Source organism: Toxoplasma gondii, chromosome X, assembly GCF_000006565.2.
Source record: "Toxoplasma gondii ME49 chromosome X, whole genome shotgun sequence".
Lineage (NCBI taxonomy): Eukaryota > Apicomplexa > Conoidasida > Eucoccidiorida > Sarcocystidae > Toxoplasma > Toxoplasma gondii.
In genome coordinates this window covers 6,530,112-6,554,817 of record NC_031478.1, presented here as the reverse complement: position 1 = coordinate 6,554,817, position 24,706 = coordinate 6,530,112, and the positions used below count along the sequence as shown (strand labels likewise).

General features: G+C 55.9%; 4 protein-coding genes across 4 annotated transcripts; 2 read left to right on the top strand and 2 right to left on the bottom strand.

Moving 5' to 3' along the window:
- Positions 1-1,456: 1,456 nt before the first annotated feature.
- TGME49_214850 (1-deoxy-D-xylulose 5-phosphate reductoisomerase, putative) lies at positions 1,457-9,216 on the top strand. Its single transcript, XM_018779664.1, has 9 exons — positions 1,457-2,636; positions 3,121-3,463; positions 4,460-4,705; positions 5,682-5,941; positions 6,205-6,557; positions 7,037-7,281; positions 7,890-7,955; positions 8,491-8,695; positions 9,143-9,216. Exons 1-9 carry the CDS (start codon positions 2,519-2,521, stop codon positions 9,203-9,205), a joined length of 1,899 nt encoding a protein of 632 aa, XP_018635719.1. The 5' UTR covers positions 1,457-2,518; the 3' UTR covers positions 9,206-9,216.
- TGME49_214860 (hypothetical protein) lies at positions 1,615-1,959 on the bottom strand (the record flags this gene model as incomplete). The annotated part of the gene is made up of 1 exon (XM_002370766.1): positions 1,615-1,959. One exon carries the CDS (start codon positions 1,957-1,959, stop codon positions 1,615-1,617), a length of 345 nt encoding a protein of 114 aa, XP_002370807.1.
- AP2X7 (AP2 domain transcription factor AP2X-7) lies at positions 9,099-22,581 on the bottom strand. Its single transcript, XM_002370764.2, has one exon. The coding sequence runs from the start codon at positions 18,202-18,204 to the stop codon at positions 12,595-12,597; it is 5,610 nt and encodes a 1,869-aa protein (XP_002370805.1). The 5' UTR covers positions 18,205-22,581; the 3' UTR covers positions 9,099-12,594.
- Positions 19,779-23,300, top strand: TGME49_214835 (hypothetical protein). Its single transcript, XM_018779663.1, has 2 exons — positions 19,779-21,521; positions 21,984-23,300. The coding sequence occupies exons 1-2, from the start codon at positions 21,293-21,295 to the stop codon at positions 22,133-22,135; spliced, it is 381 nt and encodes a 126-aa protein (XP_018635720.1). The 5' UTR covers positions 19,779-21,292; the 3' UTR covers positions 22,136-23,300.
- Positions 23,301-24,706: the final 1,406 nt, after the last annotated feature.

The window sequence follows — 24,706 nt, the reverse complement described above, 5'->3', positions numbered from 1 at the left end:
AAAGACTTCGACTTCCGGGCCTTTCCCTAGATCGATGCCGTTGGACCTAACATTGTTTCTCGTCTTCGAGTCTGTTCACGTTCATCTCTTTAGCTGACAGGATTGCCAAGCCTCTCTTTCCAGCTAATGAAAATTTTCAACACGTAGACATGCTCCGCAGCATCACGCTTCCACCCGCGCTCGTACAGACCAACAAAGTACGGTTATGTTCTGAACTTCCCGAAATCGATTTAGACGATATCAGCGAATAGAACTCCAAAGATGATCTGCCACCTGGTGAGTCACACTACGAGGCGACAAGAAAAAATGACGGAACATGCGTGTCTGTCAGATCCTTGGGTAAACTGTGGAACGACAAACCCTGTGAGCAACCCCTCTTCTTCGCGTTTGGATGACAAACACGCAGAACTTGTCTTCAAAGACACAGAAAGCAAACGAGAGAATTCTCAGCTGGCAGACCCCTCTTTCACGAACCGCAGTGAGCGTCACACAACGGGGGCATGGAAAGACTCCTTCTTCTCGAATAAAACGGCAGCAGTCAGTAGCAATCTTGCACCTCAGTTCGACTACGCGCGGTTGGAACCCGCGCAAGAAAGTTGTAACAGCCTCTGGCCAGCAACTCAGGCCTCACTTTTTTTCCGCATGACGAAAGTGTCGTTTCTCAGAACCTGACAGCGCAGCTCACCCCGAGAAAACACGATGGTTCCCTGCACAGGCAAATGCACTTTGAGCCCCGTAGAGGGCCGCGGGCGATTTTCGCACACACCAGCCTTTTGAGAAAAAACAGCACGGTGGACAGCGCGAAACACCTTGTACCAAGAAAAGGAGTGATGTGGAGTGCAAACCCCTTTTCGCGTGCTCTCTACGTCTCACCACTGTCGCCTGTTAACGTGACTGGCAGATCTTTGCAAATATAAAAAACCCGGAAACGTCGTCTGGTTACGAAAGTGTGTGTTCTGTATTCCACAAAAGAAAAAACCGCTAAAAAGATCAAGGGGCTGCATCCGATCTCCTTCCTCTGCAGTGATCGCAATGTCTCCTTTACAGACGGAACGGAACAAGGGCCTCCATGTGCATGTCTTTCTTCTGTCTTACTTTCAACTTGCGCGAGAGGCTCGACTTTCTCGACTCTTCGTCACCTCTCCCAGGTTTATTTCCAGGTTCGATCAGCTGCGGGAGTGGGGAATGCGTCGACATTCGATGGCGACTTAGTTCTCCTTTCATGACTATCCAGGGCAAGACGCTCGGCTTCCTTCTGCAAGCCATCCACAGCTCTCTGGGTGCGCATGCAGCTTCAAACTGTAAACGGCGGCATTGTGCCGAGAAATAAACACGCCGCGCATCTGGACGGTTGCTCTGCTCGTCATTTTGACGAAAACTCTCGTTTCCTCTCATACAGAAAAGCATGCCCGCTTGATTTCTCCCCAAGGGATGCCTCTGTGTTGAGGCAGAGAGGAAAGATTCTCTTTATAATGACAGCTGGATTCCTCGAACTCCACCCGTGTCTCCGGAAATGGCCATTTGTGTCTCCGTCTCCCTGTCTCCTTCCTTCTGTCTCTTTCGCTTCGTCGGATTTTCCACTCTTGTCTCTGCTTTGTCTTGCTTTCTTGCCCTTCACTCTCGACACAGCGGCTTTCGTCCACGCGTCCCAACTGCAAAAGTCTCGCCCGCGCTTTCGTTTTTCTTCTTGACGGCGTAGCGCCTTTCCATCTTTTCGTCGTCTTGCGCTTGCGCCAACTTTCCAGCAATCCACCAAACGTTTTTACCGGCGACTTTTGCGTTGTGGATGCTGCGGTCAAAGACTTGCCGTTGAGGAAAGAGTCCATCTTTATTGCTCTCTGATAGCCCTGTTGCCGAGACATTGCATTGAAAAATCCTTTCCAGCTGCCTCCTCTCCTTTCTGAACTGCTCCTGCAGACTGTCAGCTTCTCCATTTTGTGCTGTCCGGTGTCGCCGCATCCTGGATCTGACCGTTCTCTTTTTTCTTGGCCGTCTTCTTCGGGTTCTCAGCTGTACTCTGCCTCTCGTTCCTCCTCTTCTCCACCGCGCGAGACTGAAGGCTTGTCTCGACGGTTTTGCTGACAAAGTGCACAGAGGCCAGAAGGTCGAACATGAAAAAAGGCACTCGAGAAAGTACATCCAAAAGAACAGGGAAGAGGGGATGCACACCGAAGGGGGGCGCTGCAGCTGGAACAAAGTCCTGAAAAAGAATTGAAACGTTCCTCACCACGTTCTGCTTGTCCCCCTTCTGCAGTCGAGTTGTGCAATGCACTGCGGGGTCTGTAGGCCGGGCTTCCCCTCTCAGGAGGAGCGGAACGGCACTGCTCTCCAAACCTGTCTCTTCCTCTCCCCCGCTTCCCCTTGTTGTCTCTTGATAGCCACTGCTCAGAAACGCGAGACGGCGCTTTCTGTCCGTCGCTTCCTTTAGTCAGCGAGGAGACGTTCGTTCTCCGAATCGCTGCTTCCCAGTCTGTCCCCTTCTTTTGCCGCAGCTCTTCTCTCCTCCATCCCAGCCACGATGCCTCTTCTTCTCTTCTTCTTCTTTTTGTTGTTGTCACTGTGGCTGCCCGCCAGCTGCGCTTCTCTGAGGGGTTCGAACCTTGTCGCGCGTCTCTCCTTTCTCCTACAGAGAAAAGGTGAGCGAGGCTCCCAAAAAGAATCATTTCGAGAAACCACAGCACGCGAATGGCGAAAAAGAAGAGCTCGACATTCGGTGGATGTCCCTTCGCCTTCGGCGCATGCACCTTAACCATACAGAGTCGGCAAACTGTGGAGATTCGACCAAGGAAATCTGTTTCCGCGACGTCCCTTGGTACCGTAACCAGTCGAGTTTTCTCTACGAAGACCCCCCCAAGTATAGAGATGCCGATGCCTACATACAAATATAGCAAATCGTACGTATGTACATGATTACACGTATGTATGTATATATAGTATATATATATATATATATATGCATGTGCGTGTATGGATGTGTGCATATGTGTATACTTGTGTGCATTTGTAGGTATACAGACAGCGAAGAAGCCGCACGAAACGCTGCGAGAGAAAAGGAAAGACACGCGGAACATGAGGGGACTTTCACTTTGTGTGTACCCAGTGTGTTTGCCTGCGGCGCAGATCCTTCTTCCTCCCGATCGTCGCTTGCCTTCGTCTCCCTGCCACCGCGAAGAGCTGCTCTTGATCTGTATTTCTCGCGTCCGGCGTCGTATTTGTTCCCTCGCTCTCGCGTTGCCAGCAGTCGCGAGTGGAGAGCTCGAAGTCTCCAGTTTCTCTCGGGAGCACTGACAGCTCCCGGTGTGCCGCCAGCGGGCAGGCCTGATCCCCTCACGCCGGCGCTCTTCTTCGCCAAGCGAAATGCCGAAGAAAGCAGCTTTCCTGGTCCGAGAGGAGTTTTTCATCAAGAGACACAACACTCGCTGCAGCCATGCGGAGTTCCAGTGGGGAGCGTCAACGCTTTGAAGTAAGGAAAACGCACACGCGGGTCACAACCCAACTCGCTAGCTCGCGCAGAAGGTCGCTTCTTCTCGGAGTCTTTTTCTTTCGCCGTAGGTCTCCAGTCTTTGTTAGACGAGCTTTCTCTTGCTTTGAAGACTCCTTCGCCCCAGGCCCGCATTCCCCCCCCCTCACGGTTTAGGGGGCTTTGGAGACGACCACAGTGCAAATATGGTTTACCTCAAGTTATACCCAAGAATTGATTTTCAGTAGACGCTGGAAGCTACTCTTCTCTGTCAACTCACCATGTTGAAGGTGAGGAGGAGAAAAACGTCCTCCGTCAACAGAGACCTTCAAGACCTGAACCAGCTGAGTAGACACCAGTCCTGCCGTACGCGGCATTGTATATAAGCGTGTGCGGCGTTGAAAGTCCTTCCATCTAGAGCTGATGGTTCGCGGATATCTTTGTGGTCAGCGTTCCCGCGAAGTAGCAGTACCGCTGAAAGTTTTCGGTCCAACAGGACGCCGCGGAAGAGCAACCTCTCCTCGTTTCTCAGCTCTCTGACTCCGTGATACCCCGGTGTGTGTCGCGTCACGTTTCACTGGGTTGCGGGCTCTATGAGACTGTGTTCAACGCGAGAACGACATCCTGTTTCACAAAGAAAGGAGGTTTAGCCAGAAAGTCACCGTGTCCATCTTCGCATCTCGGTGGATATGCGGAACGTTGTTGGTCGGCTTCCAAGTCCTCGTGAAGGCTCCTCGACACAAGCAGTTGACCGGCATACTCGTAGATTTATACGCAAACGAGAGCACGAGTGAACTCGGTCGTCGCCAAGAGGTTTCGTCTCTCACCCAGGCTCCCTGGTGGCGGCGCGTCACGTCGCACCTGTCACCCAGTTTGGAAGCAGAGACACGGGCATGCATCTCAGTCTCCGGTCTTCATTTTCTCTGACATTTCTTCTGCTGCGGTGTCTCCCGTGTCTGCCCTCGATCGTCGTCTGCTTCTCGACGCAAACTCGTGCAGAGAACTCTTGCGACGTACCGAAGAAGACCCTGTCTCCTCGCTTGTCTCCTCGCCTGCGTCTCTCGCGCCTCCGGCTTCGCCTCCCTCCACGCGTGTGAAGAGACTTGTGGTTTTGGGAAGCACTGGCAGCATCGGGAAGAGCACATTGGAGATCGCCAGAGAGTTTCCTGATATATTTCAAATTGTTGGCCTCGCAGCCGGGGGCTCCAATCTCGCTCTTCTCGCCGAGCAAGTGGCTGCTTTCAGGTGGGTGACCAAATCCACACCGTTTTATCTGTCTTTATGCGTGAAAGGTCTCTTTATAGTTAAAGACGCTGATTGAGCTGGATCTAGATATGCATGCATATGCAGATGTAGAAAGGTATATTGATGCGTGTTTCTGGGGCCAGCTCAGCTGTCGCCAGCCTTCGTAGAGTCGTCAGAGCCAGACGGGTCAGTTCCCCTTTTCCATGTCTTCTTTCAGGTAGACCTACCTACACAACCTTTTCAAGATTAGGAATGCTGAAATTCGTGCCTCATTTGCATGCGTTTGCGTTCCACGGAAAAAAGTTGTTCGCTTTCTCACCTCCATTTCTACCTGAAAGAGAAAGGGCTTCCCTTCACCCCGAACGTCCACAACAAACGAATGAGATGAAAAGGACTGAACTCCTTTGTACTCGATCAGTATAAAATGTATACAGGCTGTCTGTACAGATGTAAGACAATTCAAACAACGGTGTTTTGTTAAACTCTTTCGGAGGTTAAGCGATGTCCGAAAAGTATTTCGTAGGAGAATCTCTAGTGCTAAAACTCCAGTATTGTGGAACAAGTAAACGTAGAGGTCAAACAATGAAACGGCTTCTGCCGACACGAATGTGCGTGATAATTCTGCTACTTCTTCGTCTGTCGCGTTTCGCCTCCTCTGTGTTTGCTCTGCGTCACTGGTATGTTGTCCGAATCTGCTGGTTTTGCATGTTAACTGGATCTGACACAGGCCTACACACGATGGAAAGAAAACTCTCATCTCCAACCCGTAGCTCTTAACTTCTAGAACGGAGTGGAGTTTCATTCCTCCAAGCGAAGCATGACAAGCGTGTCTTGCTCTTTTGACATGTTTTCAACGCCTGCGGAGCACATGCACAGACAGCATATCTCTAATGTGATTGTCCAACGATTTTTGTGCTGTTTGCTAAAGCTGAACGAATCGATAGTACGCACCAAAGAGTCCTGCCTTTCCTCTCAGGCCACAGTACGTGTATCTCGGAGACTCTTCCAAGGTGGCAGAGCTCCAAGAGAGGCTGAACGATCATGAGAGAAGCGCTGCTTTTCCTCGGCCCCGTCTTCTCTTGGGCGACGAGGGCCTTGCAGAGCTTGCATGCGTCCCCAACTACGATATTCTTGTCTCCGCTATTGTCGGCTTCAAAGGAGTTCTCCCCACACTGAAGGCCCTCGAGGCAGGCAAGGACGTGGCACTAGCGAATAAAGAGGCCCTGGTCGCGGCAGGTAAGACGTGGTTTCAGACTGAAGTTTTCGTGTCTGATACCTTGTTTGTTTCCTCTTTCGCGTCCTTTGTTTTTCTTTCCGCGGTGCTCGCTTCCCCGTCTTTTTAGCATCTCTCCTCTTTCTCCTCTCTGCCGCACATCGTCTTTCCCCTTTCGGTTCGTTCGTTGATTTTTTCGCTCTCCCTCTGCGTCCCTCCGCGTCCGTTCCTGCGAAAATCTCATCTTGTCTCTTCGCTGCCGCCGCCTCGTCGTCTCTCTCGACAGGCCCCGTTTTCCGCTGTCTCCTCTCCACGCGCGGTCTGCTCTACGGGGATCAAGAGAGGCAAGACAGGCACGAGAGATCGCACAGAAGCGGAGACCAAGAAGGAGACAGAGAAGAAGACACAGACGGAGACAGAAGGGAGGAATGCGACAAGAGGCGCGCGAAGGCAGGGCAGAAATGCGGCCTCCTTCTTCCTGTCGACTCCGAACACTCGGCAATCTTTCAGGCGCTTCAAGGTGTGCCGGCCTCTTGCTACCCCCCTCGGAAGCTGCTTCTGACTGCTAGTGGGGGACCCTTCCGAGGCCGGACGCGAGACGAACTGGAGCAAGTAACTCTTGAAAGTGCTCTCAAACATGTAAGTTCCTCAGCCAGATTGAACACGGCTTCCGGGGATCGATGCGCAGGTGAAAAAAGAGATTTCGTGGCGTCTTTCCTCCATCTCTCCCAACAGTGTTCGCCCGTGAGAAGGGAATCCTTTGCAAAGAGAAGAAATGTTCAACATGGAGTGAGCGTCAAGCATGTTGACAACCGAATTCGACCTTAGATGCACAGATGGACATAGTTGATCCTTCAAATGGTTTGTGCCTCCTACCTGGCTTCTCAGTTCATGCGGACGCGACCGGTGTTCACTGTTCACAGCTTGTACCGTTGACATTCAGGAGCGCAGTCCAGTGATGTGCGAGCACACAAATACGTATTTATGTGGTCTTGAAAGCAGCACATGGGGTGTACAGACAGAACCCGAGAACGAACGCTACATCTCGCGTTTCTGCTCAGTGTTCTCTCCGACTTCTTGGCATCTCTCATCTGGCTCCTCTGGCGTGTCTCGCGCAGCCCAAGTGGAGCATGGGCGCGAAAATCACAATCGACAGCGCGACGTTGATGAACAAGGGCCTGGAAGTCATTGAAGCTCACTTCGCCTTCGGGTGTCCATACTCCTCCATCGAGGTCCTTGTTCACCCCCAAGCTGTCATCCACTCTGCAGTTGAACTACGAGATGGCGCCACGCTCGCCCAGCTTGGCCTCCCTGACATGAAGCTGCCCATCGCCTACGCCCTCACTTGGCCTCATCGGCTTGCGTAAGTCGAACGAAATTTCCAGTGTTCTCTCTATTCAGAGGATCCAAGAAAATAGTATGTACAGACGTTTTCATTTATATATACATACGCATATATATATATATATATATATGTATATGCATCTGCATATACATACTTACATATACAAATATATATATCGAATCTGTGGATTTCTGGTGGTGAAGAGCGATGTAGGTAGCTCGAGAGGAATATAGGGCAGCTGGAGTTATAAATCCGTTTTTTGGGAGCAGGCGTATATGTGTCTATATGCCCACACATATGCAAATATACATGTGAGTGTCTGTCTATGTGTGTCAGGTTGTGTCTGGGTAGACTTGCAGGGGGGCCAGGATAGGGAAATACGCTCTGTCGATCTCATCGCGCTTTCGGTCTCGATGTATTTATCTCATTCTGTTTAAAATACAGCACTCAGTCTCTGGAGATCGAGCAATAGACAGGCACCCAGACCTCGGCTGGTTGCTTGTGCTTGAGCCACTGGTGATTTGTTTCTTGCGAGTTCGTTATCTCGTGTTTTTTTATCGCATGATATATTACTTTGGGATGTATCATCCTGCGGTTCATCACTTCTCATGTTTCTGTGCCTTCAGCGCACCGTGGTCGGCAGGCGTCGACCTGACCCGGGAAGGCAATCTGACGTTCGAGAAGCCCGACTTGTAAGATGCGCTGTTCTCTTGTTTTGTGCTCCGGCAGAAGTCAACGCATGTCTTTGTGGCGATTGAGAGCCGCGCCTCGGCTGCGGAGCCTGTCGTTTTCTTGAAGGAGAAAGAAAATACTAAAATGCTTTCAGAGACAGCCAGTTGCTTCTGTAGATTTAAGTGCCCTTTGATTTCGGGGGAAGGAACGGACGAGGAGAAAGGGCAATGAAGAAAACGCTCGTGTCCACGATGAGACTGAACGAAAAAGGCGCAGGCTTGACGAATTGACATCGTGGGAAGAATCGTACAAGAGGCAGAATGCAGCTGTGAAGGCAGTGGAGCCTTGCAGACAAATCGTTCTTTTCTGTGGATGTGGCTCCTCGCGCACGAAAGAGACACACGGGCGTCTGGGGTTTCTCGGCACTCCTGAAGTCCCCTCGACAACGCACCTGGAGAAGCTCTGTTCTCTGTTTGGTTTAAACAACTCGCTGACGCGTTAAAATGTCTGTGTCGTCTTGTGGAAAGCCTGTTTTCGTGTCCGCCTTATATTCAGAAACACATTTGGGTGTCTAGGCCTCGCCTACGAGGCAGGCGAACGAGGAGGCGTGGCGCCGGCTTGCTTGAATGCGGCAAACGAAGTAGCTGTTGAGAGATTCCGCAACAAAGAAATCGGGTTCGTGGACATCGAGGACACCGTTCGCCACGTCATGGCTTTGCAGGAGAGAGAACGGGACAACTTCTCAGACGTCTCTCTACAGGTGATTCTTCAAATGAAAGCGAAACACTTACTGGCAACGCACCGCGCTCGGAGGCTCCTTGTAGCGAGCCGTCATGTGACAGCTCGGGGCACAATGGGCAATCGTATGCTGAGGCATGTGTTGGCTGGCACTGCTTGCGTACTGGTGTGGTGGGGCAGCGTCTGAGGCCTAAAGATGTTCACTGTTCGTTTCCTTTGTGGCAGACACCTGGACTTTCACGCGCTCGTGTTTATATGCCCGAGTGCTGGATGGAAAGACGTAGAGGCTGCGTGCGTCTTCGAATGCTCAGTGTGCCTGCGTTGAGTCTGGAAGTCGTCGGCGTGGAAGGTGTTTTCGCACTCTTTTTGACACTCGGGGTCTTTCGACAAGCTCAGAGGTGAAGCGAACGGACCCTGTGTGTCGCTGAAAATCTCCAGATGTTTCTGTCAATTGCCGGTTTTTGTGCAGGATGTCTTCGACGCTGATCACTGGGCTCGCACAGCAGCGAGGGCCTTTAAGCCGAGGAAGTGAACACGCAAAATCCCCGACACATATTCAAAAGGGGATGCGTAAGTTCATGAAAACTGCTGTTGTCTAGAGAGTATGTACGACGAGTTCAACTACTGGCGGAGATCTTGAAGGTCTGCTGTACAGTTATCTTAGCCACCTCCTTAGTCTCCTTCCTGTGACACTCTGTGCGAAATACACGGATCGAAGTCTTCTTCGCCCGGTGCAAACATGGAAAAGAGCACGGAGAGAGAGGGGGGAACGGAGAACGGAGACAGCCGGTCTGCCGGCGAGAGGAGACAGGCAACGTGGAGAAAAAGAGGTGGGCAGAAAGAGAAGGGAAAAGGACAGAACAGAGAATGATTGAGAGAAAGAGAGTGCATCGAGATGAACAAGGCAAAGCAGGGACAAAATCGGTCTAGATAACGTAGACGAAGGGGGAGGGCGGAAGTGATCAAGCGCAGAGAGAAGTAAACGGAAGCTGAGCTTGTCCCGAAACCACATTCCAGCGGCCTTTCAGCTCCCTTCCACGTGTCACGAAGCACAGAGCCATTTTTGATCTTACTGGTAGATATTCTCTCTTTATTCGGGCTCGTTTTTGGTCGCCTGGCCTGCGGTTCCAGAAGGTATTTGAAATCACGGGTTCATGTGTAACTGGTCGAGTGTCTTTGCTGCCTATTCGACTGCGCCGCATAAACGAACCACGTGCATGAACATCCGCGTACAAAAACATTTTGTAAAGATTGTCTTTGTGTCACCGCCTCACCGAAGAAGTGTCACTCTCGCGAGGAACCAGTGTCAACTGCAAAAGGTACTACCATCTTGTGAATCCAAGAGATGCTCAACACAAAAAAACACGAACGTCGCGGGCGCTTGCGACTGCTGCCGGGCGTTGAACGAGTTTACCGCCTACACCCACATGCATAGGATTAAGGCAGAACAAGAAGGCATCACAATAAGTCTTTTATTTAGCGAGGCATTCACTGTACGTAAACGATCTTCGCTGTCGATCACACCGTGCCGAATACAGCGGATGCCTTCAGAGCTCCAAAGTAGAAAGCATCGCAAGGCCCGGTTAGTATCCGGGTGGGGGACTCCCAGGGAAGACCACGGGGGTGACGACGTTTTTACGATTGAACCCGAGTGCTTTCCTCTTAGTAACTGACAAGATTAACTAAACACATCACCTGTGAATCAGCGCGAGTTTTGGGGTTGGGTGACGGTTTCTCATGATGACCTCCGTGTGTACTTTCAGATCTTGAATGAGAAAGGACCTTTCACCTGATTTCCCCGACTCTGCATTATCGCCGTGCAATCCCGTTCGGCCTCTTTCTTCTTGCAGACAGGTGCAGAGACTCCCACTTGAAGACCTCCGTTGAGTCACATTTTTTCAGAGAAGCAACATCTCCAGAATCGTACGCTGCCTGCTGTTTGCAGAATACGCCCAAGAACGCTTTTCTGGGTTCCTTCGCACTTTGTCTGAAGCCTAGGCTCGTGTGGGTATGCAAATTTCGCCGACTACGTGGGCAGCGACTGCAGAGGTACGCAGTGCTCATCTGTGCAGTATCTACTAGGGGTGCCCACGCAGAGTGTTCAAACGCGTGACGCGACAGAACCATCCACAAGAACTGTTTCCACTGCGTTCGGAAGGCGTCAACGGCAGAGACGGTTTGCCAAAGGGGGAAAAACGGCGCCTGAGCTTTCACCTTTTATGAGCTGTTTCACTTTTCCGCTCCTTCACTTCAGCGAAGCAATACGCATGTCGGGGCCAGCGGAAAAGGCAAGACAAAGTATCGAAATCGACTCTTCCTAGAGGAAGACGCGGTTTAAGAACACGGCCAACAGGACAGGCACGTACGTATATAAACGTTCAGCTCTCAGACACTGTTAGTATAATGGGAAGCGGGCGACCCTACTTCCGGAAACGTCCCGTTCAAACGACGGAATGACGGAGCCCCCGCAGAATCTCGTCTTTAAAAACACTCTGGTCTTTTTTGAGACAGTCGACAAACGTCCCCCAAGAAAAAACACAGCAAAGGACGCAGCAAAAACTTGGATTCTTCCACGGGAAAAGCGAGTTCAGGCGGCGGGGAACTTCGACTCGCACCACGCCCGCATGTACAGGGTATAGGAAGAGATGGAAAACGGAGACGCGCAGACGATCAAGCATCAGGTCACATTCGTCAGCAGCGGGCAACACACTTGGCGACGCATGTGGCGTCTTTCAGGAGCGAAAAATGCTGAGGAACACAGGAGACATGTTGCGATGGCTTCGCAGTCAGGAAATGACACTGTCTTTTCCACGAATTCAGAGCCGTGCCTAACGCCCGCGAAAGAAACCACAATGCCTGTCTCCCGTTCCGCCTCCCGAACTTTCCTTCAACTCTTTGTATCAAGGCTCTGTCCATACGTCTGACGACAGAAGACCCCGGAAACGCTCCTTGTGCCGTCTATCGCGAGTCCTACGCACTCCGTGTACAGGGAGCGATCTGTCCCTGTTCTTCCACGTTCCCCGCCGCAACGAGAAGAGCACAGGGAAAGAAAAGAGACCACAAACCACGACACCCTATGATGCTACTTTCCATGGCGAAGGCCGCGCATGCACTTTACGGAACTTGCGACAGAGAAAAAAGTCAAGTGGTCTGTGTGAAGATGCGTCCGTGCAGTTTTTCTGCGACAGACGAAAGAGTTTCTTGTTCAGTCGTCTTTCCGTGACTCTCAAGTCCCAGCCTTCTCTCGCACTCACCCCTTCCATTCATGTATAATTGAGCATCCATGTTTGCAGCGCACATGAAGAAAAACGGAACGCTTTGTGTGACATTTTCCGTCACACAAGTGCCTCGAGTTGGAGAGATCTTCACCGTCAAACGGGGAGCAGCCAACGAGGCGACCAGCATTTGAAAAGACGAAAGACGTCACGCTGTCCATTCATCGACGCCGCGCAGCTGAGCCCTCGCCCCAGAGTCCGCCACTCTAGTGCTCCTCTCTGCGTTGCGCCCACTGTTACAAAATGTTCACCTCTGGGTCCTCTCGTCTATCCGGAAGAGACCTTGTGATTCCGCGTTTTTACACGATGTGTCATCCATTTGTCTGCAGGAGCGCGTGCGCCCTGCGGCACCGAGAAAAGCAGGTCGTGAATCAGAATTTCAGATCTCCTGTGCATCTGCTTCTCGAAACGTTGCACGGAAGCGGCAGGGGAGCGTTCGTCCCCGAACTGTAACTGTTGTTTGCCAAGACACAGAATTTTTATGGAATCAACCAGGACGAATGCGCGACGACTTCTACATGGTTTTCTCGCATGCATCGGCAAACGTGCATCTACACACCGATACCCACGCATGCATCCACGAGGCGCTCGTCGCTCTCCATTCTTCGTCTCAGGAACTACCGATCCGCCTGAAGACATTCATGTCCTACTGCTCCTCACTGGGCGCTGCATTCTCCTCTGGCTTCTCTAGCTCAGGTTCCTCTTTCGCGCCTTCTCTCGCTTCGACGCTGTTGCCGTTCACGGCTTCTCCCCCTTCAACAGTCTGTTGAGTCGTCACCTCCACTCCTGCGAGGTCGGGAGCCATCACTGTGTTGCATGTGCGCAGACCAGACATGTTGACAGCTTCGCTCACTTCTTCCTTCCCGGTTTCTTCTTGTTTGCTTGCCCTGAGCTCTTCTTCTTTTCCAGAAAACGTAAAGGCGCGCTCCACCTTCCCCTCGGCAGCTCCGTGCTCCTCTGCTTCTTTCTCGGGACTCGCCGCCCCGTTCGTCTCCTTCGCCTGGCCCGCGGGGACTCCGACGCACCCCACATTCGCTGTCCCCTCGGCACCGAGCACGAGCGACGGCGCACAACGCTCCGAGGCTGCCGCCCCCAAGGGCCCAGTGCCCGCGGGTGCGTTCGCCCCTACGAAGAGCTGGTTCGCGTCTGGTGCACAGGACGGTGCGAAGAACTGCGAGTTTTGCAGAAAGGCAGTCTGCAGCGAGTTGAGCGAATTCATGTCGCCCTGCAGAAGGGCCATCCGCTGTTGAGGGTCGAGTTGAAGGAGCAGCGCCGCCAGAGCGTCGCGCACGATCAACCCACCAGAGGGCGAGTTCCCTGCCGAAGCTGTCGCAATGAGATTCGCCATGTTCAGCGACGCCTCGCGGCCCTCCAGCCCCGAGCCCAAGAGTGTGGGGCCTCCCGGCAGCACCCCAGAGGAGGCGCCAGCAGTCATCCCTAGGCCCGGAGACAGCAGACTGTCTCCAGTCGCGCCCAGCATACCGGGGACCGCCTGCCGCGCCGTCCCCTCGTGGGTCTCCTCACCTGCGGTGCGGACGCGACCCGCCCCGACTACGCCCCTCGGATCTCCGCCAGGGGTCAACAACTCAGTCGCCCCTTCCGCGGCGCCGCTCGGCGTCGCTACGACTGGGGTCGCGGCGAGGCCCGCAGGCAGCGAGGAGCCGAACGGCGCGCCGTAGAGAAGAGACCCTGCGGCCACGGCCGTTCGTGCAGCCGCTTCCGCGCTTGCCGCTTCCTCGCCTGAGAGCCGAGACAGCGAAGCGGGGTCCAGAATCGCGCCCCTCAGCGCCGCCATGCTCGCCGTCATCTCATCTTCGGGCCTCGCACATGCGCCTGCGGCCCCCGTCGCTCCCTGGGCGATGCCACCCGGCGCGGGCCAACAGAGCCCCTGGAGGGACTGCAGCGGCTGCTGGGTATGGAGCAGTGTCTGCGGCACAGCTGGAGCCGCCTGGTGCGGAGCCGCGAGCGACGCGGGCAGGGCTCCCGTCGCAGCGGGGGCCGCGTGGGCTGCCCCGGCCGCCGCGGCGTTGTTTCCGCGCCCAGCTGCGAGCAGCGAAGCGTCTTGCTCGTCGCCGGGGCTGGAACCCCAGTAGATTCGCTCCAGCTGCCTCCGCGCGTGAATCGCCAGCTGCAACGCAGTCTCGTAGCCGTGCTTCGCGACAGCGAAACTCTTCTTCACGTTGCGTCCGTGGACCCCCATGGTTGCCGCCCACGCATTGTTCCGCGTGTCTAGATAGACCCCCCTCACGTCGCAGGTGCTGCTCTCGGAGCCAGTCACGCCGGCGGGCTTTGCGCCCGCGCAGTCCCCGGTGCCAGTGTTTCCTGCGCCTCCTAAGCCGCCAGCAACCAACGCATCCTTCCCCTGTCTCTGGTGTCTCCGCGATCCCACACCCGCTCCGCTGCCAGGGCCAGCGTTCGAACCCTGGAGCCCAACCCCTCCCTGCTGAGTGCGGCGCCGCTTGGAGCCCGAGGCGCCCGTCGGCGTCGCGGCGTTCCCAAGTCGGGAGGCCCCCGCGCCAAGAAGTGTATCGCCCGCGAGGTGGCCGGCCATGCCGGCGCCCATGGCGTTGCCGAGTGCGCCTCCCAGCGGATTCGCGCCGCGCTTCTCGGCGCTCGTTGTGCCGTCCCCGGACGCGGACCCTGAAAGGAGACACCCCGGAGTGCCCGCGATCGGGTTTCCCAACACCACCATATTCCCGTCGCGGTTGAATCCACACAGGGCTCCAGTCCCCGGGCCCTGCGGCGGGGCGCAGCCCCGCGCCGCAGCCGCGGCTGCGGCCGCGAGCTGTTGGTGGTGGAGGCCTTGTTGCTGAAGAAGCAGCGACAGAACCGGCGCGGAGATTCCGCAACCGTTCTGCCCCGCGGCGCCCTCGCCTGCAGCACCTTCTTCCTGGCCCCCCAGGCCCATGGTCAGGAGCGAAGACGGAGTTCCGCCAGCCGTCTCCTCCCGCGTCGCCCCAGCCGGGAGCGTGACAAGCTCGCCGTTCTCGCCCACGCCGCAGGCGCCCTCGGCGCCCTGGGTCGCGCCTGCCTCTCGGTCTCCAGGTGCGGCTGCCGCGGCGCCTGTGCCCGCGACGGAGGGCCCCCAGAGGACGTCCAGGAGAGGTGGGAGAGACGCCCCGCGGTTCAGCTCTTGAAGGAGTTGCAGCTGCAGCTGCTGCTGATTCGCTGCGACCACAGGGTCCCGCATAGTCCCATTCGCGTTGCTCTCACCCTCGGCGCAGCCCGAAGAGGAGAAGAGTGTCTGAGGAATCCCAACGCCTCCAGCGACAGCCGCGGCGGCCTCGCCCCACTGCTGTAGAACGAGCTGCTGCTCCGCGAGCGGGTGTTGTTGCAGAAGTTTAGGGTCGAAGCGCTGCTGGCTAGCCACAGCGAGAAGCGCGGCCCCCGCGTCCCCCGCCGCCCCTGTCCCTGTGGCACCAGTCTCTGCGCAGGCTCCCGGTGCCCCACCAGCTCCTGAGAAGGACGCGAGTCCGAAGCCCGGCGACGGGCGCGTCCCCGGCGTCGTCCCCGCTGGAAGCACAGCGCCGGTCTGCTGGCCCGCTGTTGCGTTCTCTTCGGTCGGGGAGTTCCCGGCCGGGTTCGCCCCGCAAGTCCCCGGGGTGTCTCCCCGCTCGCCCCTCGGCCCAGACGTGAGTGCGGAGGGCGACAGGAAAGCCGCGGCAGCTACGGCTAGCGAGGCACTCCCCTCGCCGCTGGCCCCGCCGTTCGAGCCCGCGCCGGCGCCCACGGCGCCACCCGGACGCCCCGAGAGAAGCGCGGCGGTGCCTGTGTGCGCGGACGACGCGTTGGCTGCCGCAGCTGCGAGGAGGAGCTCGTTGGACGCGTCACGCAGATTCCGCGACGGCGTCCCCGCAGTTGAAAACAGACAGCTGCTGCTGGTCCCCTCCGCCAACGTCCCTTGGGGCGCCCCGAACTTCCCCAAAGACGAGAGCGAAGAATTCAACAAGTCCGCCGGCGACGGGCCCTGCAGCGGGGCTCCAGCCCCGCCCGCAAGCAGGGCCGAGTGCGACAGATCGCCTGCCGCTCCGACGCCCTGAGGGGATGCGCCCGCGGCTCCGTTTGCGAACCGCGAAGCCAGCATGCCTGGTGCCGACGCGTGAGGTGTCGCGCCTGCACAGACGCCAGGGGCGGTCCCTACCGCGGTGTTGGGTGTCAGGCCTGCGCCCGCGCCTGCACCGCTGCGGTCTGTACCGGCTCCTGCGCCGTTGACACCCTTGGTTTTGAAAGACACGAGTTTTCGGGCCTTCTCGAAGACGTCGTCGGCGCGGCCGTTCTGGATCGCGTCGAGCCACATTTGTCGGCATTCGATGGCAAGACGTTTCGCCTCTGCATTTCCGAACTTGCTCGCGAGGAAGAATTTGCTCATCTGTCTGCAGTTCAGCGTGACAACAACTCTCCAGCCCTTTCGGGCGGTGTCGTAGTAGACCCCCTTGACTCCACTCTGGACAGGGCACTGGTGTCGCTGCGAACTCATCATCAGCTGGTCGAGCTCGCCTGCTTCTCGGGCCTCTTCCCATCGCTCGCGGGTGTCTACGGCCATCTGTTTCGCACCCTCGTAGCCGTACTTGGCGACGCTGAAGACCTTGAAGCGTCTCCTGCCCCCGTACTTGATCTCCGCGACCCAGGCCTGCCGGCCGCCGTAGTAGCTCACCCCAGGCCTCATCAGCAAGTCGTTACGGTCGAACTCCGGAGAGCCTCCCTGCGGGCCCGAGACCCCCCCGAGGCCTGCGCCCTGTGGGCCTGCAACCCCCGCGAGACCCGACACAGGGTGCGCGAGGTGCGTCGACGCGAGCAGGGGGCCTGCAGCACCCGGGGTCCCGGGGCCCGCCAGACCCGCGGCCACTGGCAGCAGCGACGCGTTCATCGGTGGGCACTCGGCGCCGGGCACTGTCGAGACAGACACACCGCCTTTCCCCACTCCGGGGACAAGGCCTGCGAGCGCCGACGCCTCGTCCAGGTACAGGCCCGGATGGGCCCCCGCGACGTTTGCGAGCGGGCCCGACGACGACTGCGCGAGAGCCACTTGGCTGGCGAGGCCCTCTTGAGACAAGTACACGGAAAGGTCTGTCTTTCCATCCTTCACGCTCGCGGCTCCGTCCTGGCCACCGCTTGAAGCCGCTGCCAGCGCCGCTGCCTGCGCCGCCGCGCGCGCCAGGCGTCGAGTCTTCATCGGCTCGGGCTCCTCGCGCTTCGCCTTCCGCTCGCCACTTGCATGCACGCTGGAGGCGGGCGTCGCCTCAGTTGACTGGCCGTGGGCGTCCACGTCCTGTGGCGTCGACAGCGAAGACTGGGGATTCTCTCCACAGAAGCGCAGCGCGCTCGGGCTCGCGAGCGCCTTCGCCTCGCCCTCTGCCGCGTCGGAACCGGTAGCGGCCTGACCCCGGCGGGTGCGCTTCCCGGCCGTCAGCAGCGCTGGGAGCGTGGTTGGTTTCTGGGGGCTCTGCGCCTCCTCGGCAAACTGAATAGACGAGAAAGTTTGGTCCGACGCGCTCGGAGTCACGCGGCCACCGGCGCCTTCCAGAGTCGGCAGCGCGACCCCAGGGGTCCCTTTGATCATCGACTCCTGGAGCACGAGGAGCCGCAGGTCGTCCTGGGTGCCTTGCTTTACGGCGCTAGTCGCGGGGAGCAGTGCGCTTGTGTCCTCGCCGCTTCCCTGGCCGCCGGGAGAAGACGCAGAGAAGCCGAGAGAAGACGACGAGTTCTCGCCTTCCTCTTCAACCGTCGTCCCGCCCGACAACGCGGCTAAACCGGCATCGTTGCCCCAGCCCTTGGCCTTGAAGTGCGCAGCGGCGGGGCCTTTCTCTGCGGCGTCGGGCGCTTCGCCTGTCTTTGAAGCGAGGGCCTCGCGCCCCTCCTCGCTGTCTCCACTGTCTCCTGAGACTCCCGCGAATGGCGCCCCTACTTCCCCGGTCTGCAGCTTTTCGGACTCTGTCGCCAGACTCGAGACACCGGCCAGCAGCTGCTTCTGCACATGGCGCTGCAGAGCGTCGAGCTGCTCGAGCTGGAGCTGAGTGGACAGCGCGATTTCCGTGGACCTGTCGGCCGCGAGGTCTCCAGAACTCAAGTCGGCGTCTTGCAGTTGCGCAGCGGGGTCGGGGAGGCTCGTTCCGCGCTCCTCTACTGTGTTTGCCACACTCTCTGAAGAAAGGTCCGCGCCCACGCTCTTCTCTGGAAGCGATGTCTCCATCCGCACGGCGTCTCGCAACATCTCGCCCCCGGGAGCCGGCGGCGTAGGTTCTGCCATCGCCTCCATGGAGAGGAGAGGCAGAGGAACGAGCAAGGGCGGGGTGGAGAGTCTCAAAGACCCTTTTCTCTTTTAAGAGACTCTGTGTGCCCTGAAAGTCCGCTCTCGATCTCCGCTTTCCTCAAAAACGGACCCAGGCGACGTCGAACAGAACGACGACAGCCAAAGAGGGGAGGACGTGGAGACGGTCTCGCGCTACAAGAAGGCAGGGGAGAGTGAAATGAGAAGAGGGGGAACAAAAAAACGCGAAGAAAGCCAGAGAGCCCGTGAGACACGGTTAGCTGTGAAGGGGAGAAAGGACGCAAAGCACGGGGTGTAGGGGAGGGGAGAACAGAGACGCACCTTCGATTGAAAGGATGGCTGCAAGAGTGGAAGGAATGGGGAACTCTCCTTTTCAGCCCCACACGGTGAAAAGTCGGAGAGAGGTCGGCACATCAGAGGCGCAAGCAACGATTGCCGGACTGTCTCTCTCCACAGCCTTCAGAACTCGGGGAGACAAACACCCGCATCTACAGAGTATATACATCCGCACGCAGACTATGTCGACAGACTCCCGGTGAACGCGGACCGGAGCTTGAGCGTGGAAGGCTTGCCAAGAGAGTCGACCTACAAAGACGGTTGAAGACGCTGGAGCTTGTCAGGCAGGGAAAACGTGGGCAGAGGGCACAGAAGATCGGACGGGAAAGCAGCGACAAGCCCCTGTTTCAGTGAGAGAAGCCTCTGGCTTCTCTGATGTTTCTTACGACTGAGATGGCGGCGACGCACAACAGAACCTGGCGCTTCTCCGCAGAGAAAACGAATCAATTCCCCCGTCGGCAGCCACAAAAGAGAGCACTTCCCCACGCGTCCACATGCATCAGGAGAACCCCCAGTTTCTTTCGTCAAGCTCTTGGATACAAGTATCAGTCAAGTGCCCAGATTCGAATCGTGCAAGGCTGCGTTTCCAGAGAGGGCGAGAACCGCACGAAAGTTCCCACGAACATGCAAAAAATAGAATCCCCGAAGCCACGTTTTCGACTCGAAACTTGCGAGAAAAGAGACGGAAACGAAAGACGGACTGGAAGCGAGACTTTGGAGACGGGACCCAGAGTTTGTCAGCGCTGACCGTGAGACGAGGAATCCCTCTTCTTCCCAGTGATTAAGAATCCGGCAGCTTCAAAAATTGCGCAAAAAAGAGCGGGGCGTTTGGTTGAAACGAGGGAACTTCAAAGTGGTGAGGAAAAACAAGAGAGGTTCGCTGGAACTTTCGCCGCAACGAAAAAGCCCACTTTGCGGGCACACTCAATCCTGCGCTGCACCCGCGTATTTGTGCGACGCGCGCGAGCTGGGAAGAAGAGAGGGGCGTCGTCCTTTGAATTTTCCCGATCCCCTCGTCTAGCGCGACACGGAAAGAACGCAGAGGAATCAGACATTTGCCTTCTCGACGGTCGCGTCTCGAGCAAAAAGCAAAGATGGCACTTTAGGTCGGCGAGTGCCGCCGCGGGTTCGGAGCAGAAGCGCGAAAAAGATCAGAGAAGGAGAAAAAACGCGCGGAAAAAAGTGCCTCTGCGCACGAATCCGCAAGACGAGAAGTGCTCGCTTTTCCGAGTCAGTACGTTCTCCGCACTTTTCCTCGCGGTCCGAAAAACCGGTCTTCTCAGTTGATTTTTCGCGGGGTCGCACACCCCGCTTTCCAAAAACTCGAAACGGGGCCGAAAACTGGCGTGCGCAGCGACGGAGTTTCTCCCCTTTTCCGACAGCGGGAGGGGTTGAGCAACCGTTTCTGGCAAAGAAAAGAGCGAAAAGAACTGGGAAAAGAACGCAGGCCCTCGCTTCGCTTACGACAATTCACTTGACGTGCGCGCAAAACCCCCCGCCCAGTTTTCTTCGCGATTTTCATGGAACCGAAAGTGCTCACAGCGGGGGGAGGGGCGAGAGGCAGGGTGCGCGCGCACCTCTCTCCGCCGTCAGAAACTGGGTCGCGACAGTGCTCTCGGTGCAGGAGCAAAGCGCCAACGAGCGATCAACAGAAACCAGAAACTGCAGAAACACGTAGCCTGCTTTCTCCTGCTTGGCCAGAGAGGCGAAACGAGCTGCAGGTTTCAAAACAGCAGACGAGAGAAGAGAAACAGCAACACTCACAGCGGACTTCGTCGCGTTTCAGCCCAGCACGCGCGCGCGCGCCAGAAGCTGCTGCCCTCCCCAGGCGCCAAAACGAAACTATTTCCTACGAAACCCGCGACCCGGGAGTTTTCGGGTAGACGTAAGCAGCAGAACCACGGAAGCCAGTGAGTGGAAACCGTGGCGAGGGACGCGGGTTTGGAAGAAACCGCAACGATTTGGACGGGCGTGTCCGTCAAAAAACTCACAAAGTCGAAAAAACCAGATCAGCATACAACAAAAAGTCACGGATTTCCTACAGGAATGGAAGCCTTGGCTGGGAATTGTCGACGTAGCCTACAGCTCGCGATTTTCTGTGTCTCTGGTTCTCTTCCGGAGAAAAGCCTCCGTCGCGCGACACCCAGGACAGCCCATCAGAACACGCTGGCGTGTCTCTTTCCTTAGGCAGGCTACGCACGGAACCCGCCGTTTCCGCGTTCCTCTCCGGAAATGGAAGAGAAACAGACCGACACACGCGTCTCCGAAGTAGTTCGCCCTCAGTGCGTTTTCATACCGGCCCCGGCCCGTCGATCATCGGTGTTTCCAACAACATACATGCCTCACACTTGCCCCATCTGTCAGCAGGTCTGTTTCCATGCGACCCTGCTCTAGAACGGCTGTGACGGCAGGAACACCCTCGATATCGTCCGCTTCGCTCCCCTTTTCCTGTCACGCGAAAAGGAATTCGCGGAGCTGACACGCAGAAAGCTCGAACGACAGAGGTACTTCAATTGAAAATCGCACGCTTAAAACCCGCGAAAAGAAAGGCAGTAGGAGAAAAGATCCTGCGACAGAGACGCAAAGAAACGACTGGTGTAGCTACGCTCCACCACGCAGTTTGCCCGCGACCCGACCACTCTTTTCCCGCACGCCGCACTTTCTCACCAACACCCGCCCTTGCCGACGGCGGGTCGGTTCCCAAATTCCGTCCCTCCGAGTGACCCGACCGCTCCGGTTTATGCTATCGTGTGCATCTCAAAAATTCATCGAAACGAACGGTTCTGTTCCCTGTTTTCGACGCGAAGGGTGTCGGCTGCCCGCGGCAGCGTCTGCTCCGACGTGGGAAGGTAACTGGCCTGCGAATTTCTGCCCCTCTGTCTCCTATATCGCTGGTATTCACCTCGTCTCTTCCCAATCTACGAAGTGGACGAAACGCGTCCCGGCCCCCGCGGACAGACTACGGACGAGTAAGCAGCTCCTTTGATTTCCGGCACAAACTTGGAGGCAGGTCGCTGAACACAGGGTCAAAACGCTGGCACGCTCTCACCGCGTTCGAAAATGCCACACGCGTGACCGCTTGCCAGGTTCATTTCGTGCCGAACTACGCGGTCACTGTGTATCGCCGCAAGTGGGCATTCGCGACGCACAGACTCCTGCTTGATGCGGCAGTTGCGCTCCTGTTCCACCGAGTACCTCACAACTGGAAGGGCTTTTTAAAACTCTACGATGCCGCACAGCCTAGAAAGTTCTACACACAGCCGGAACGGACACAGCGCCACGCAGAAACGAGATGAACTCCGCGACAACTACACGCTTGCGGGGCTCTTGAGAGAAAAAGATCCTGGGAGCAGACACACAAACTCTGCACCCGGTGCGCTAAGCCTACCAGCACACGCTCCAGCGTACGACTTTTTCCCCCTGGTGTTCAGAGCGGTCACGCGACCTCAGCTGGTGGAAACGCCACCCTGCGGAGCACCCGTACTCGGGAAACCCCCAATATTCCACGGCTTTCGACACAAAGTCCGTCCTGTCGGTATCGGGGAGCACAGCGACCTCAAAAGGACGGTTAACAGAACTGTGACTGCCGACGCGAATCGCTCACGAAGCAATCCTCGTGGCCACACTAGCGACGCATGCTTGGGTGCGCAGGCGAAGCACGAGGAACCCAGTCCCGCATTGACAGGTTCCTCACGCCCACCTACGGAAGAGCTGCCGTTGTGCGGGAGCGAATCAGCGGTGTAGAAACCGAGAAACCGTAAGCAGGAGAGAGTGGAAATAGAAGAAGGGGATTGCCGGAGCCGCTTACGCAGCGATAGCAGCAGGAGCCACGAACCCGGCTGTGTGACCCTCCTGTACCGCCTAGCTGGCGGGAACAAAGGCTTCTTTCAGCGAGAATCCCTCCCTGTAGGAATCTTGATGGAGACGTGTTCACCAGGGATAGCGGGAGACTCTACAAGAAGTGTAGGGAGGTCCCGAAAGGAAGTCGCGCGGTACAGAGCCAGGTGTCCATTTGTGCGAAGTTTAAAGTGGAAAAGGGGGTAAAAAAAAGACAAAATAGACTAGAGCGACTGGTTGTGAGAAACATGGGACACGAGAGCAACGATTCTGCCCTCGAGGGTGAGTTACTGCCGCCGGTCCCGGCCGATATTTGCGACAGAGCGTGTCTACGGGTAGGTATGACGCGTGGAGAGCGATAACAGGGGACATCCCGGGGAAGAAATAGGAGTGATTCCTACGGACTCCGTTGCTCTTTGTACGTTTGAGAGGGCGTGACGATGGCGACGACGTGTGGGGCGCCAGCAGGTTGTGAGATAGCGGCATGATAACAAAACGTTGCAATCCCAAAGCGACGGAGCCGCGAATGACTGCGAGACTTACGTTCGTTTCCTTTCTAGCATGTATCACTATTTACCCGCACAAGCGGTGAACACCCCACCCACTAGCGATCACAAAAATAGAAAGTTGCTGGCAGTTCTTCAGTGCCGTGTTGCTCCGAACTGCGAAAGCAATGCGTATCAACATGGGGCTGCTTTTGTTGTGTTGTTCCGTGCTGAAACCCGCGGGCTAGAGCTTGCGTTTCGAGTAACCCATATACGCTGGCTTCGCTGACGTTCTTATCTCAGCTCACATATTACATTTGACGGTAAACTCTTTATCCCAACTGAATCTTATTCAATAGCGAGGTGTAATGAGCCGACATCGAGGTGTATAAACAATCCGAGGATTAGAACTGCAAATAGTATCTGGCCTGTTTTCCCCGGCGTACCGTCCGACCATTAGTCACCCTACCCCCGCCAAGGGTTGTGCTTCTTTATGGGATCTCATGGAAGGGATAACTGCAGAGCTTGTTCACAGTGCGTTCAAATACCACACAGCCGAACGTGTACACCAACAGCTCCGTGGCTGTCGCACGAACAAGCAATCATAAAGAACTTGGCTGTATATGCCTCATAACTGGACTCAAATTCCGAATCCTAGATACTATATTGTTCATTTTTCTTGAAGGTTGTAACCTCGGGGGGAAGGGGGCGGGAGGTTGACGTCGACCTGCCTGTGGCAATGGAACTTGAACTAAGTTTGGAGCCCTCTTTTTTGGCAAACGGTCGGTCACCGCTACACTTTTACTCACGGGAGCGTGGAAAAAACAGGTATTTTCGACACATCTAGAAAGCTGTTTCACACAGTCAAGCTGCCGCATTATAGTTTCAGCTGGTTCACTCTCATTCCGCATCCGCGTAATATCTGCGCCGTACCCGCATGGCGCAGACAGTCAAAATGACTCGACATCTGTCGTCATTATCACTTGCTCCGCAAGTCGACGAGTATGGCAAGGGTTTTCGATGCAGATCCAGCAAAAGTGCAGAACGACAAAAGGCTAAAAAGGACACACATGTGGGACGGTCGCGGGTATGTCGCCGGTGCCTGAGTGCAGTTTGACGCCTCGAAAAATTTCCTTTTCTCAGTCCTTCTACTGGCCCAAAATAGGCGTATTTATTAAACGTGCATTTGACTCCTATCTCGGTAGTTCTATTTGTTTCTGCAGCAGGTTCGTCACGCATAATCCTGTTTCGTACGGTACTCTTCCCTTAAGTTTGGAACGTGCGGAATCACTTTGCCGTCTGTGGACGTGAGACACACAACGGTTGAGAAGCTGTCAGACTACATTAAAACGCTTCGGAGAATTTAGCAAAAAGAAAGACCCAATCTCGCTTCCTCATTGCCCTCTCATTTGTTATGTTGAAGGCTAGGCGCTGGGTACATGATGTGTTGTCTTCGTCTCATCCACTTGTTCATGTGTTCGGTGCAGACAGGTTCTCCAGTCTTCGTATACAGAGGCTTCCCTTATGTTTTCTATTCACAATGACCTTGGTTTTGCCTGTGCGTCTATGTCGTTCTGTGTTGGGGCCTATGAAGCTTTCCCTGCGACACGTGTGTAAAAGCTTCCCACTTGTAAATCGCTTTTTTCACACTGCATGTCGAATCAGGACCCTCTGCCGTTTTCTTGGAAGCCTTCGCCACGCAATGTTTCAGAGATCCCAGCCTGAACATTGCATGTACGCGCATGAATGCTCGACGAGGTCCTCAGCGCGTCAATGAAATATCTCTAACGACAAAATTATCGGAACAGCATCAAGCGGCATTACGTTCAGAC

Excerpts from the sequence above, each read along its gene's own strand:
- TGME49_214850 (XM_018779664.1), top strand. The coding sequence starts at position 2,519 with ATGCCTCTTCTTCTCTTCTTCTTCTTTTTGTTGTTGTCACTGTGGCTG. Across the intron at positions 7,956-8,490 it reads ACGTTCGAGAAGCCCGACTT|AAACACATTTGGGTGTCTAG; the intron begins GTAAGATGCGCT and ends CCTTATATTCAG. Across the intron at positions 8,696-9,142 it reads TCTCAGACGTCTCTCTACAG|GATGTCTTCGACGCTGATCA; the intron begins GTGATTCTTCAA and ends GTTTTTGTGCAG.
- AP2X7 (XM_002370764.2), bottom strand. The coding sequence starts at position 18,204 with ATGGAGGCGATGGCAGAACCTACGCCGCCGGCTCCCGGGGGCGAGATG.
- TGME49_214835 (XM_018779663.1), top strand. The coding sequence starts at position 21,293 with ATGCTATCGTGTGCATCTCAAAAATTCATCGAAACGAACGGTTCTGTT. Across the intron at positions 21,522-21,983 it reads CGCGGACAGACTACGGACGA|AGCGGTCACGCGACCTCAGC; the intron begins GTAAGCAGCTCC and ends CCTGGTGTTCAG.